Source organism: Impatiens glandulifera, chromosome 2 (assembly GCF_907164915.1).
Source record: "Impatiens glandulifera chromosome 2, dImpGla2.1, whole genome shotgun sequence".
NCBI lineage: Eukaryota > Viridiplantae > Streptophyta > Magnoliopsida > Ericales > Balsaminaceae > Impatiens > Impatiens glandulifera.
In genome coordinates, this window is record NC_061863.1 from 32,094,259 (window position 1) to 32,106,832 (window position 12,574).

Below are 12,574 nucleotides of genomic sequence, written 5' to 3' on the forward strand. Positions count from 1 at the left end.
GGTAAATTCTGGTGTAGAAACATCATTTACCTTGGATTGGTCGTCTTCCATCAAGCATGTAATAGCTTCAGTCTCTTTTTCAACAGAAGACTCCTCTGAATCGGTGTCAGCCCATTTGGATTTATTTTCAACACACATGAAAACTTTCTGGTCCTTCCTTGCTTGAACGTTTCTACCATAGATCTGAGTCAGTTTATCCCATATTTCTTTAGTAGAGCAACAAGACTTGATTTTGTAGAATATGTTCATATTGATTGATTAATAAGGAAAGTTCCTGGCCACATTATCCAGGTTGTTGGTCATCTTGTCTTCAGTGGTCCACTCACTTCTTGACTTAGAAATCTTTATGGGGCCATCATTTATTACGCTCCACATATCGTAATCAAGAGCAGCCAAGTGAGCTTGCATTCTCATCATCCAATATTCACAGTTGTCTTTTGACAGAATAGGGATCTCGTTGATGATAGACATGATTCAGGTTCTTTAAGCTTGAGAATAGAAAACAAAGCTCTAATACCAATTTATAGGATCGGCTTAATTAATAGAGGCGGGGGTAAGGCTATTGACGAAGGCATAGGAAAAACGGTTTGATAGAAATCTTTTTGAGGATTTAAATCACTTTTTATTCTACGCAAACCCTTGTAAACACTTCAAACAGAATCAAGCGCGGAAATGTTTACATAGGTTTGAAGCTGAGAACCAAGAATGAAAAGATGACAGAAAGGAACAACAGAGCAGTTTGTTTATGGATGTTCGGAGCAAACTCTCCTACGTCACTCCTTCTTCCAACCACCGAAAGGATTCACTATAATATACTTTGAATCAAATACAGTTTGCCCGAATAGCTCACTGTTGAACAAAACAGACTCTGTTCAACTTATAATATGAAGAAGAATATCACTCAGCTAAAATGATTCTTTGATTCTAAAATCAATCCGGTATTAGACACGAGTTGTCTAGTGCTAGGACTCCTCAACAAAATGGTCTGGCCGAGAGAAGAAACCGGACTCTCAAGGAAGCCGCACGGTCCATGATAGCCGATTCGAGCATTGCTCAGAAATTCTGGGCTGAGGCTATCAATATTGTATGTTACACACAAAACCGGTCTTTAATTAACAAATTTCACAACAAAACACCTTATGAGGTTTATTTTAACAGGGTTCCCAACCTTAAGTACCATAAGATTTTCGGGTGTAAATGTTATGTTCACATAAATGGTAAAACCTATCTTTCTGCTTTTGATGCAAAACCGATAATGGGATCATGTTAGGTTACTCAGCAGTGAGTAAAGCATATAGAGTGTATAACAATAGAACCATAACCGTGGAGGAATCACTTCATATTGTTTTCGATGAATCGGTTGAAAGTAATACTGCATCATTCTTTGATCTAAACAACAGATTGGAAAATAACAATATCTATTCTGATAGTGAAGATGAAATTCCGGTTTTTAGGCGGTTTGTCCATGACCAAATGGGTAATGATGAAACCCAGCCGTATCAAGTTGTCCCACGACATGAAGCTGACATTTCGGTCCAAACCGAGGAAATTGGTCGGTCTAACATCCCAGTTCAGCCTACTTATATGTCTAGCCTTGATCAAGTAAACGGTAATTTGGTAGACATCCCTAAACCGAATTTCAAAATAAACACCAAACATCCTCTTGAGCAAATTATAGGTGACCCTTCAGAACCTGTTCGAACTAGGCGTCAAATTCTGGAGGAATACATTAATTCCGCCTTCATATCCCAGATTGAGCCGAAAAGAGTGGATGAAGCATTGTCAGATCCGGATTAGATCTTGGGAATGCAAGAAGAGCTAAACCAGTTTGAGAGTAACAAAGTCTGGTACCTAGTCCCTAGACCGAAAGATCAACCGGTCATAGGAACAAAATGGGTATTTAGAAATAAACTCAATGAAGACGGTTTGGTCACAAGGAACAAAGCTAGGTTAGTGGCACAAGGATACAAACAGGAAGAAGGCATTGATTTTGAAGAATCATTTTCCCCTGTGACTAGGATTGAAGCTATTAGGATTTTTCTAGCCTTTGCCGCTTTCAAAAACTTTAAAGTTTTTCAAATGATGTTAAAAGTGCATTTTTGAACGGTGACCTTCGTGAAGAGGTATATGTTGAACAACCACCCGGCTTCAAAACTGCTGAATTTCCAAACCATGTATACCGGTTAAACAAAGCTTTATACGGTCTAAAGCAAGCTCCTAGAGCCTGGTATGACACACTAACCGCATTTTTGTTAAAACATGATTTCACCATCGGTTCGGTGGATAAAACGTTATTTAAGTTTGAGAAAAAGGAACATATCCTACTTGTTCAAATCTATGTAGATGATATCATCTTCGGTTCAACCGATCCTAAGATCCCGCCAATTCCTGGAGAAGAAGAAGCCGGCCCCCGGTTCTACAGGTGGCCGAAGGAAGAAGTCTGCAGCTAAGAAACCAGATACGGTAAAAGACAAGTCCGGTAGCAAGGATAAACAACCGATGGAATCTGCGGAACCGCCCTCTGACACGCGAGATGAGGACGATTCGGCCTCAAGCTCCGACCGAACAGCCTCACACAATACCGAAGACAATGAGTCCGGTAAAGAAAAGGGACCGACTGAACATGAACAATCGGCCAGTATTGAAACCGATGCAGACGACCGTGGGGAGGAAAACGTTCCCGTTGAAAATGATCAGAAGATAGCCGAAAATATAGTGCGCAGAATCATGGAGGAAATCAATCTGTGAGCTCAAGCGGCTGTCGAAGTATACCGTGAGTGGTTCGGTACCGGTGCGACAAATTCTTCAAGCACATGCTATCGGGCCTAACCGATGGACAAAGTTTTAGAAGGCTGAAGGAGATAGAAGAAGACGTCATCAGCCTGACAAACGCCAAGAATCCCAACGAAGCCATGGACCGACACGCAATAGTAGAACCGCGTGCTCGGCTACAAAAGCTAACCGTACATATACGAAAGCTTTCAGAAAGGTATGTTGCGGGAACACCGAAGGCTAAATTACAACTCCTGGTGTTGGATATACTTGAGGTCAAGAAAGAGTTCATTGACGAGATAGAGCGGATTGAGGCAGTGCGCAGACAGCGAGATACAGCGCATTCGCCGCGTCTTGAGACCGGTGACGGTCAGAATCCAGGTAATACATCTCATCTGGCGGATCCGGTCATCAACGAAACCGACGAAAGGACAGAGACTCCTTTCACCGGGCCACTTGAAACCGATCAACCTGGGGATTCAGAACCGGTCGTCATAGAAGAAAGGGTCAAGTCTCTCATTCAGGAGTTTGCCAACTCAAAGGTTCGACCATGGAAGAGGAAAATCAAGAAAGCCGCGGTTCAAACAATTAAATTGGCCGAAACAACGAGGGATAATCTTGTGAAGGCAGAGGCCCGGATCACAGAGATCGAAGTCAACTACCGTGACGACACGGTTCTGTACAACGCTCATCTTAAGCGAACCGTAGACTTGGAAGATAAGACATCCAAGATGGTGGATGACTTGGAACGGTTTTAAAGGAAAATCGAGCAACGACTTACAAAGGTCGATGAGGACCTGGGGCATTCAAGCACCGAAGCCGATTCAACACTCAACAGAGTCAGAAGCCTAGAAGAAAAGAATGCAAGCCTTGAGGACGGAAATACCAAACTTGAAGCCGACCTCAATGCGCTCACCGAACAGGTGAATGAGCTGATCAATGCCAAGTTGGATGCCGATACAGCGGTTGAGGAGGCAAACGCTCGAGCAGATAAAGAACTCCAGGATGACCTGGACAAGCAGAACCGAACAGAGAAGGGGGCGGCACAGTCTGATAAGAACTTCGACGAACATGTGCGGATATTAATGGCCAATGATCCGGAATACGCAAAAACCGTGGCGGCTAAACAAGCCGAAGAAGCAAATCGGTTAAAAGCTCAACAAGACACATACCACAACTTCGAAAAGGCTCACAAGAAGTCCAAGGCGGCTTCCTCCTCTTCTGTTCCGACAAAACGAAAAAGGAAAGTTTCTGCAAAGAAGGCTCAAGTCACCGAATTGCTGGACAGAATCACTGAAACAGCTGTTGAAGAGGATCACTTCGAGGTTGACTTCGAGGAGGATCTCGAGCCGCGACCTACAAGACAGTGGGTTCTCAACGCGGTTCCAATCAGCACGGTCGGTCAACCGCAAGCTGGAGGTTCTTCTTCAAGGCCGGCTCAACCGGATGAGGACCAACCGACAGATGACCTGATGACAGGCTTCCTGCCATCCGAATTGGAATAGGGGCTTTCTTTTCTATGTTTATTTCGGTTTTATATATAATATTTTAGCCTTTTTCGGTTATCTTCACTTATATATTTATAAAGTTATTTTTGAATCCGGCCTACACTTGCAATCTTACATGGTTTTGATAATTTTAATTAAAATAATCAAAAAGGGAGAAATTGATAAGATAAAAGATTAGAATTTTCCAAAATTTTTCTCAAAATTTTTCCGAATTTTTTGAAAAATTCTCCCTAGTCAGTTTCAAAAATCCGGTCAAATAAAGAACCGGCCTACGTTTGCAATCTTACATGATTTTGATAATTTTAAATAAAATAATCAAAAAGGGAGAAATTGTTAGATAAAATTAGACCGGTCAACAGAACTTAACACAAATAAACCTCCCATGCAGGAACAAAGAACCGGACCAGTCAAAGTACCCAACCGGATTGAGAAAACCAATCGGTCAAGTCATCGGTTAAGAAACTTAACCAACCAGAAGCGTGACCGAACAAGAAGGCAAGATCGGTCAAAACTGAAGGCTGGAAACACCAGATAGTCGGTCATTAACCGACCAGAAGCCAAAGCAATAACCGGAAGTCATCCGGTAAAGATAAATAACCGACCAGCATAAGAAGATACTTCGGGTATCTGTTGAGAATGATACCAAAGGAACAGACTGAACATTTCCATATTCATACAAGTTTGAGGATAGTCTGCAGGCTGTAGAAAACCGTCCTACAAGATCTTTCCACTTCAGGATAAATCAGAAAGGCAATCTTCCAAGTACAGACAACTGTCTAACCGACAGTTACCACATTGAGTAAAAGACAAACCTAGCCGGTTTGTCCTACACACTGGAAGAACAGACTGCCAAGTCTGAAAGGTTGACCGCCAGGTCTGAATCACTGAACCTCTGCTCAACCAATCAAATTCAAGGAGATGAAATATGACCGTTGGCACATTTCATCTATAAAAGGAGCAGCTCAAGAAGAGTAAATGAGGGACACATTGAACATTTAATCTACAAGTGAAAAGAGTGTGTTCTATCTCTAGAAAGCATAAGTGCTAAGTTGAAGTGTAATATTTACAATTTCGGTGTAAATTGTACGAGTGTTATCGAGCAGGAAATAAGTCTCGATCGGATTGTATTTGTATTCCTTAGTGAATATCCTTCTCGCGGTTTCGAGAGGAAGGGGTGACGTAGGAGTTTTATCTCCGAACATCCATAAAAACCTGTTTTGTTATTTACTTTCTACATGATTTACTTTATAACCGAGCTATACTAACCGACCTACACCGTTTTGACCGACTCTACACTATCTAAACCGAATCATCAAGTTACAAAATCCGACGTATCAATTTCCAAACCTGTCCTATTCAAAACCGGTTCTGCCTATCTTGTGAGTGTGCTGCTTCAAACTGAAACAAACCTCTTTCGCGCTTGAACCTAGTTCAAGGGTTTGTGACAGTTTATGTAGTATTGAAACCCCGGTGTTAATCTCTAACCGGATTAATCACCACCCTTTGAGTGAGACGCGCTAACCGGCCCAACCCTGGTTCCCCAGCCGCGACCTAGATCCTAAAAATGTACCTATCGAGAGATAGAGATTTGGTTGAATCGTTTAAAAACAATGTCATGTACCTTAAGAGAGAAAGGATTTTTGGTTGAATCGTATAAAAACGATGTAATGTATGTACTTATCGAGAGATAGAATTTTACTTAAATCGTATAAAAATGATATCATATACCTATAGAGAGATATGGTTTTTGGTTGAATTGTTTAAAAATGATTTCATGTACTTATCGAGAGTTGAGGTTTTTCGTTAATCGAATAAAAAAGAATGTTATGTACCTATCGAGAGATAGGGTTTTTGGTTAAATCGTATAAAATAATGTCATGTGGCTATTGAGAGATAGTAAAAAATATATCATAAAAAATGATGCTATGTACCTATCGAGAGATAGAGTTTTGGTTGAATCGTATAAAAACGATGTCCTGTACCTAATGAGAGATAGGATTTTTGGTTGATTCGTATAAAAACGATGTAATGTACTTATCGAGAGTTAGGATTTTACTTGAATTATATAAAAACTATATCATGTACCTATCGAGAGATAGAGTTTTGTATTTAATCCTTAAAAATAATGTCATGTTCTCATCGTGAAATAGGGTTTTTGGTTGAATTGTAGAAATTCGATGTCATGTACCTATCGATAGATAAGAACTTTGTTTGAATAGTAAAAAGATAATGTCATGTACTTATAGAGAGATATGGTTTTTAGTCAAATTGTATAAAAATTATATCATATTCCTATCGAGAGATACAATTTTTGGTTTAATTAAATAAAAAACGATGTCATGTACCTATCGAGATATAGAGTTTTAGTTGATATATATAAAAACGATATCATATATCTATCAAGAGATAGTATTTTGGTTGAATCGTATAAAATTAATGTCATTAAAAATTGAGAGATAGGGTTTATAGTTGAATCATCAAAAACAATGTCATTTACCTATTAAGAGATATATTGTTTTTAGTCAAATTGTATAAAAATTATATCATGTTCCTATCGAGAGATATAATTTTATGTTTAATCGAATAGAAACGGATGTCATGTACCTATCGAGAGATAGGATTTTTGGTTGAATCGTATAAAAAAGATGTCATGTTCCTATCGAGAGATAGAGTTTTGGGTTGAATCATATAAAATAGATGTCATATACATATGGAGATGTAGGGTTTTGGTTTAATCGTATAAAAACGATGTCATGTACCTATCAAGAAATAGGTTTTTGGTTGAATCTTATAAAAACGATGTCATGTTTCTATAGAGAGATAAAGTTTTTGGTTGAATCGTATAAAACGATATTATATACTTATCGAGAGATAGGTTTTTGGTTGAATTGTATAAAAACGATGTAATATACCTATGGAGATATAGAGTTTTGGTTGAATCTGTAAAAAACAATGTCATATACCTATCAAGAGATAGAATTATTGGTTGAACCGTATAAAATGATGTCATGTAAATATCGAGAGATAGAGTTTTGGTTTAATCATATAAAAATGATATCATGTACTTATCGAGATATAGGGTTTTTGGTTTAATGCTTTAAAATAATGTCATGTTCTAATCGGGAAATATGGTTTTTAGTTTAATCATAAAAAACGATGTCATGTACCTATCGAGAGATAGAGTTTTGTTTCAATTGTATAAAAATGATGTCAAATACCTAAAGAGAGATAGGATTTTTGGTTGAATTGTATAAAAACGATGTAATGTATGTACTTATTGGGAGATAGGATTTTACTTAAATCATATAAAAACGATATCATGTACCTATCAAGAGATAGGGTTTTGTATTATATCCTTTAAAAAAAATTTATGTTCTCATTGTGAAATAGGGTTTTTGGTTAAATTTTAGAAAATAAATGTAATGTACCTATCAAGAGATTTGTTTTTTGGTTGAATCGCATAAAAATAATTTCATGTACCTATCGAGAGATAGGATCTTTGCTTAAATCGTAAAAAACAATGTCATGTATCTATAGAGAGATATGGATTTTAGTCAAATCTTATAAAAATTATATCATGTTCTTATCGAGAGATACAATTCTTGGTTGAATCGAATAAAAAATGATGTCATGTACCTATCGAGAGATAGGGTTTTTGGTTGAATCATATAAAACAATCTGATGTAACTATAGAGAGATATGATTTTTTTGGAATCGTAAAAAACAATGTCATATATCTATCAATTGATAGGGTTTTGGGTTTAATCCTTTAAAAATAATGTCATGTCCGCATCGTGAAATAGGGTTTTGGGTTTAATCGTAGAAAGTTGATGTCATGTACCTATTAAGAGATTTGGTTTTTATTTGAATCGTATAAAAATAATGTCATGTACCTATCAAGATATAGGGTTTTTATTTGAATAATAAAAAATGATGTCATGTACCTATAGAGAGATACGGTTTTTAGTTGAATCGTCTATAAACAATGTCATTTACCTATTGAGAGATATGATTTTTGGTTGATTTGTATAAATATGATGTCATGTACCTATCAAGAGATACAGTTTTTGGTTTAATCGAATAAAAATGGTGTCAAGTACCTATCGAGAGATAAAGATTTTGGTTGAATAGTCTAAAACAATGTCATTTAACTATCGAGAGATAAAAAAAGTTTGTTCGAGAGATAAATATGATGTCATGTACCTATAGAGAGATAGGGTACTTAGTTGAATTATATAAAAATGATGACATAAACCTATTAAAAGATACAGTTTTTGATTGAATTTTATAAAAACGATGTCATGTACTTATCAAGATATAGTGTTTTTGATTTTATCATATCAAAAATATGACATATACCTATCGAGTGATAAGGTTTTTGGTTAAATCGTATAAAAACAATCTCATATACTTATTGAGAGATAGGTTTTTTGTTTGAATCGTAAAAAAACGATGTTAGGTACCTATTTAGAGATAGGGTTTTTGGTGCAATTATATAAAAACGATGTCATGTATAAATCAAGAGATAGAGTTTTAGTTTAATCGTAAAAAAAGTTGACATGTACCTATCTTAAGATAGAGATTTAGTTGAATTGTATAAAAGCGATGTAATGTACCTTTCGAGAGATAGGGTTTTTGTTTAAATCATATAAAAGCGATGTCATGTGCATATCGAAAGATTATGATTTTGGTTGAATCGTGTAAAAACAATTTCATGTACCTATGTAGAGATTGAGTTTTTGGCTGAATCATATAAAAACGATGTCATGTACATATCAAGTGATAATATTTTGTTAATCGTAAAAAAACAATGTCAAGTACCTATGACGAGATAAGGTTTTGGTTTAATTATATAAAAACGATATCATATATCTAACAAGAGATAGTATTTTGGTTGAATCGTATAAAAATAATATCATGTACATATTGAGAGATAGGGTTTTTAGTTGAATCATCTAAAAACAATGTCATTTACCTATTGAGAGATATGATTTTTGGTTGAAATGTATAAATATGATGTCATGTACCTATAGAGAGATATGGTTTTTAGTCATATTGTATAAAAATTATATAATGTTCCTATCGAGAGATACAATTTTTGGTTTAATCGAATAGAAAATAATGTCATGTACCTATTGAGGGATAGAGTTTTTGGATGAATCTTAAAAAAAATGTCATGTTCCTATCGAGAGATAGGATTTTGTGTTGAATCATATAAAACTTATGTCATATACATATGGAGCTATAGGGTTTTGGTTTAATCGTATAAAAACAATGTCATGTACCTTTCGAGAGATAGGGTTTTGGTTGAATCTTATAAAAACAATGTCATGTTCCTATCGAGAAATAAAGTTTTTGGTTGATTCGTATAAAAAGATATTATATACTTATCGAGAAATAGGCTTTTGGTTGAATCGTATAAAAACGATTTAATGTACCTATGGAGATATAAAGTTTTGGTTAAATCGTAAAAAAAAATGTCATATACCTATCCCAAGATATAGTTATTGGTTGAATCGTGTAAAATGATGTCATGTAAATATTGAGAGATATGGTTTTGGTTTAATCATATAAAAACGATGTCATGTACCTATCGAGAGATATAGTTTTGGTTGAATCATGATGCAGCGTGCGTGGCTAGGATGAACCTTTATCAAGATTCGTTGATTCTTACGAATACCGAAAGTTGATAGATATTGAGGAAACCTCGTTTTTCTAATTAATAATCTTCTGTTCTTTTACAATGGAATACCTTCAGGGTATTTATAGGACTTACACGTATTAAATTAGGAATTACGTCTAATTACAATTTAATTACACTAATTTAGGATATTCCTTCCATAACAAGAATATCCCTACCTAATTTAGAATATCCCTTGTAATCTCTTCCTTAATTAGAATATATATTATAATCCTTTCCTTGATTAGAATATATCTTCCAATCCCTTCCTTAATTAGATTATCTTCCAATCTCTTCGACTCGCACCGCATCATTCCCCCCAGGGTAGAAAAGATTCGTCCTCGAATCTGGAACCGCATCATCCTCATCAGAAGAAGACTCACCCACAAAAGGAACAAGATGCTTCACATTGAACACATCAGAGGTACGCACATGGCTGGGAAGGCGTAAACGATAAGCATTGGGGTTGATCTTCTCCACAATCTCAACAGGACCAATCTTCTTAGCAGCAAGCTTGCTATATTCATGAGCTGGAAAACGATCCTTAGTCAGAATAGCCCACACAAAGTCACCAACTTCAAAATCAACAGCACGCCTTCTCGAATCAGCCTTCTCCTTGTACTTGGCAGTAGCAGCAACCAAACGGTCATGAGTGGTCTGATGAACCTGAGCCAACTGACCAACAAAATCCGCAGCAGTGGAATGAGGACGCACCTTGCTGGGCAGCGCTAACAAATCAAGAGGAGCACGCGGAGACAGCCCGTAAATCACATGGAAAGGACTGAAACCAGTGGAGCGATTAACAGCATGATTGTGAGCAAACTCGGCCTGAGGCAGCTTCAGATCCCAAGCCTTAGGATGATCCCCAATTAAACTGCGCAGAAGGTTCCCCAAAGACCTATTAACAACTTCAGTTTGGCCATCAGTTTGCGGGTGATAGGCACTGCTAAAATTCAGCTGAGTATTAACCAAACGCCAAAGACTCCTCCAAAAGTGACTCACAAAGCGAGTGTCCCGATCAGAAACTATGGAGGCAGGAAGTCCATGAAGGCGATACACATCCCTGAAATAAAGCTGTGCAACAGCCACAGCATCAGAGGTTTTCTTGCAGGGAATGAAATGAACCATCTTCGAGAATCGGTCAACCACCACAAAAATCGAATCAGAACCACGTTGGGTACGTGGCAGCCCAAGGACAAAATCCATACTGACATCAGACCATGGTTGAGTGGGAATAGGCAGAGGCAAGTATAACCCGGCATTAGTCGAAGCGCCCTTAGCCAACTGACAAACACGACAACGAGCAACAAAACGCCCCACCTCTTTGCGCATCGAAGGCCAGAAATAAGAAGCTGCAAGAAGCTGGAAGGTACGATCACGCCCAACATGGCCTTCTTTGTGGAGTTCCTGAATCATCCTCAAACGCAGGCTGCAATCTGGAATGCACAGCTGCACACCGCGGAAAAGGAACCCATCCTCCAAGACAAAGTCCCTCGAATCCCCCTGTTGGATGCGAATGAGGACCTGAGAAAAGAAAGGATCATCACGATAGAGGTCCACAAACGAATCAAAGCCGGGTACATGGACACGCATCTCCGCCAACAGCCCATGACGACGACTCAAAGCATCAGCCACGCGATTAGACACACCAGCCTTGTGTTTAATCACAAAAGTAAACTGCTGTAAATAAGAGACCCACGAAGCATGACGATGAGAAATCTTGTCCTGACCACCAAGATGCTTGAGGGAATCATGATCCGTATATAAGACAAACTCCCGCTGAAATAAATAATGACGCCAGTGTTTGACTGCCTGGACAATAGCATAGAACTCAATATCATAGGTACTGAAACGAAGTTTAGCGCTAGACAGTTTCTCACTAAAATAAGCAACAGGACGCCCAGATTGGCTAAGTACAGCTCCAATACCCAATTTCGAAGCATCACAATGTAGTTCAAATGGCTGGGAAAAATCAGGAAGAACCAAAATAGGGGCTGAAGTGAGTCGGTGCTTGATCTCAACAAAGGCAGCCTCGGCATCATCCGTCCAGAAGAACTTAACCCCCTTCATACAATCAGTGATAGGAGCCGTAACACTACTGAAGTGAGGAATAAAACGCCGATAGAAGGAAGCCAAGCCATGAAAACTGCGAACTTCAGTGATCGAAGAGGGGCGGGGCCACTGATTGACAGCCAGTACCTTACTCGGGTCCACTTTCAGGCCCTCCCGAGACACCACATAACCGAGGAACTGGGTAGAATCAGTAAGAAATGTGCACTTCGAGGAAGCAGCATAGAACTTGTCACGCCGGAGAACAGATAACACCTCACGAAGATGGGAGAGGTGTGCTACCTCGCTGTCACTGTAAATCAAGATGTCGTCGAAGTAAACGACTACAAACTTCCCAATGAAAGGGCGAAGAGCCTGGTTCATCACACGCATAAAGGTGCTAGGAGCATTCGACAGACCAAACGGCATAACCAGCCACTCATATAAGCCCTCACGAGTCTTAAAGGCAGTCTTCCACTCATCACCCATGCGAATACGAATCTGATGGTATCCACTCTTGAGATCCAGTTTGCTAAACACAGAAGCACCACCCAACTGATCCAAC

The 12,574-nt window shown here is 38.3% G+C and overlaps 1 protein-coding gene across 1 annotated transcript; it reads left to right on the forward strand.

Annotated features, from left to right (window-relative positions):
- The first annotated feature begins 2,499 nt into the window (after nt 1-2,499).
- On the forward strand, nt 2,500-4,277 carry LOC124924575. Its single transcript, XM_047464594.1, has 3 exons — nt 2,500-2,744; nt 2,990-3,451; nt 3,533-4,277. The coding sequence occupies exons 1-3, from the start codon at nt 2,500-2,502 to the stop codon at nt 4,275-4,277; spliced, it is 1,452 nt and encodes a 483-aa protein (XP_047320550.1).
- Nucleotides 4,278-12,574: the final 8,297 nt, after the last annotated feature.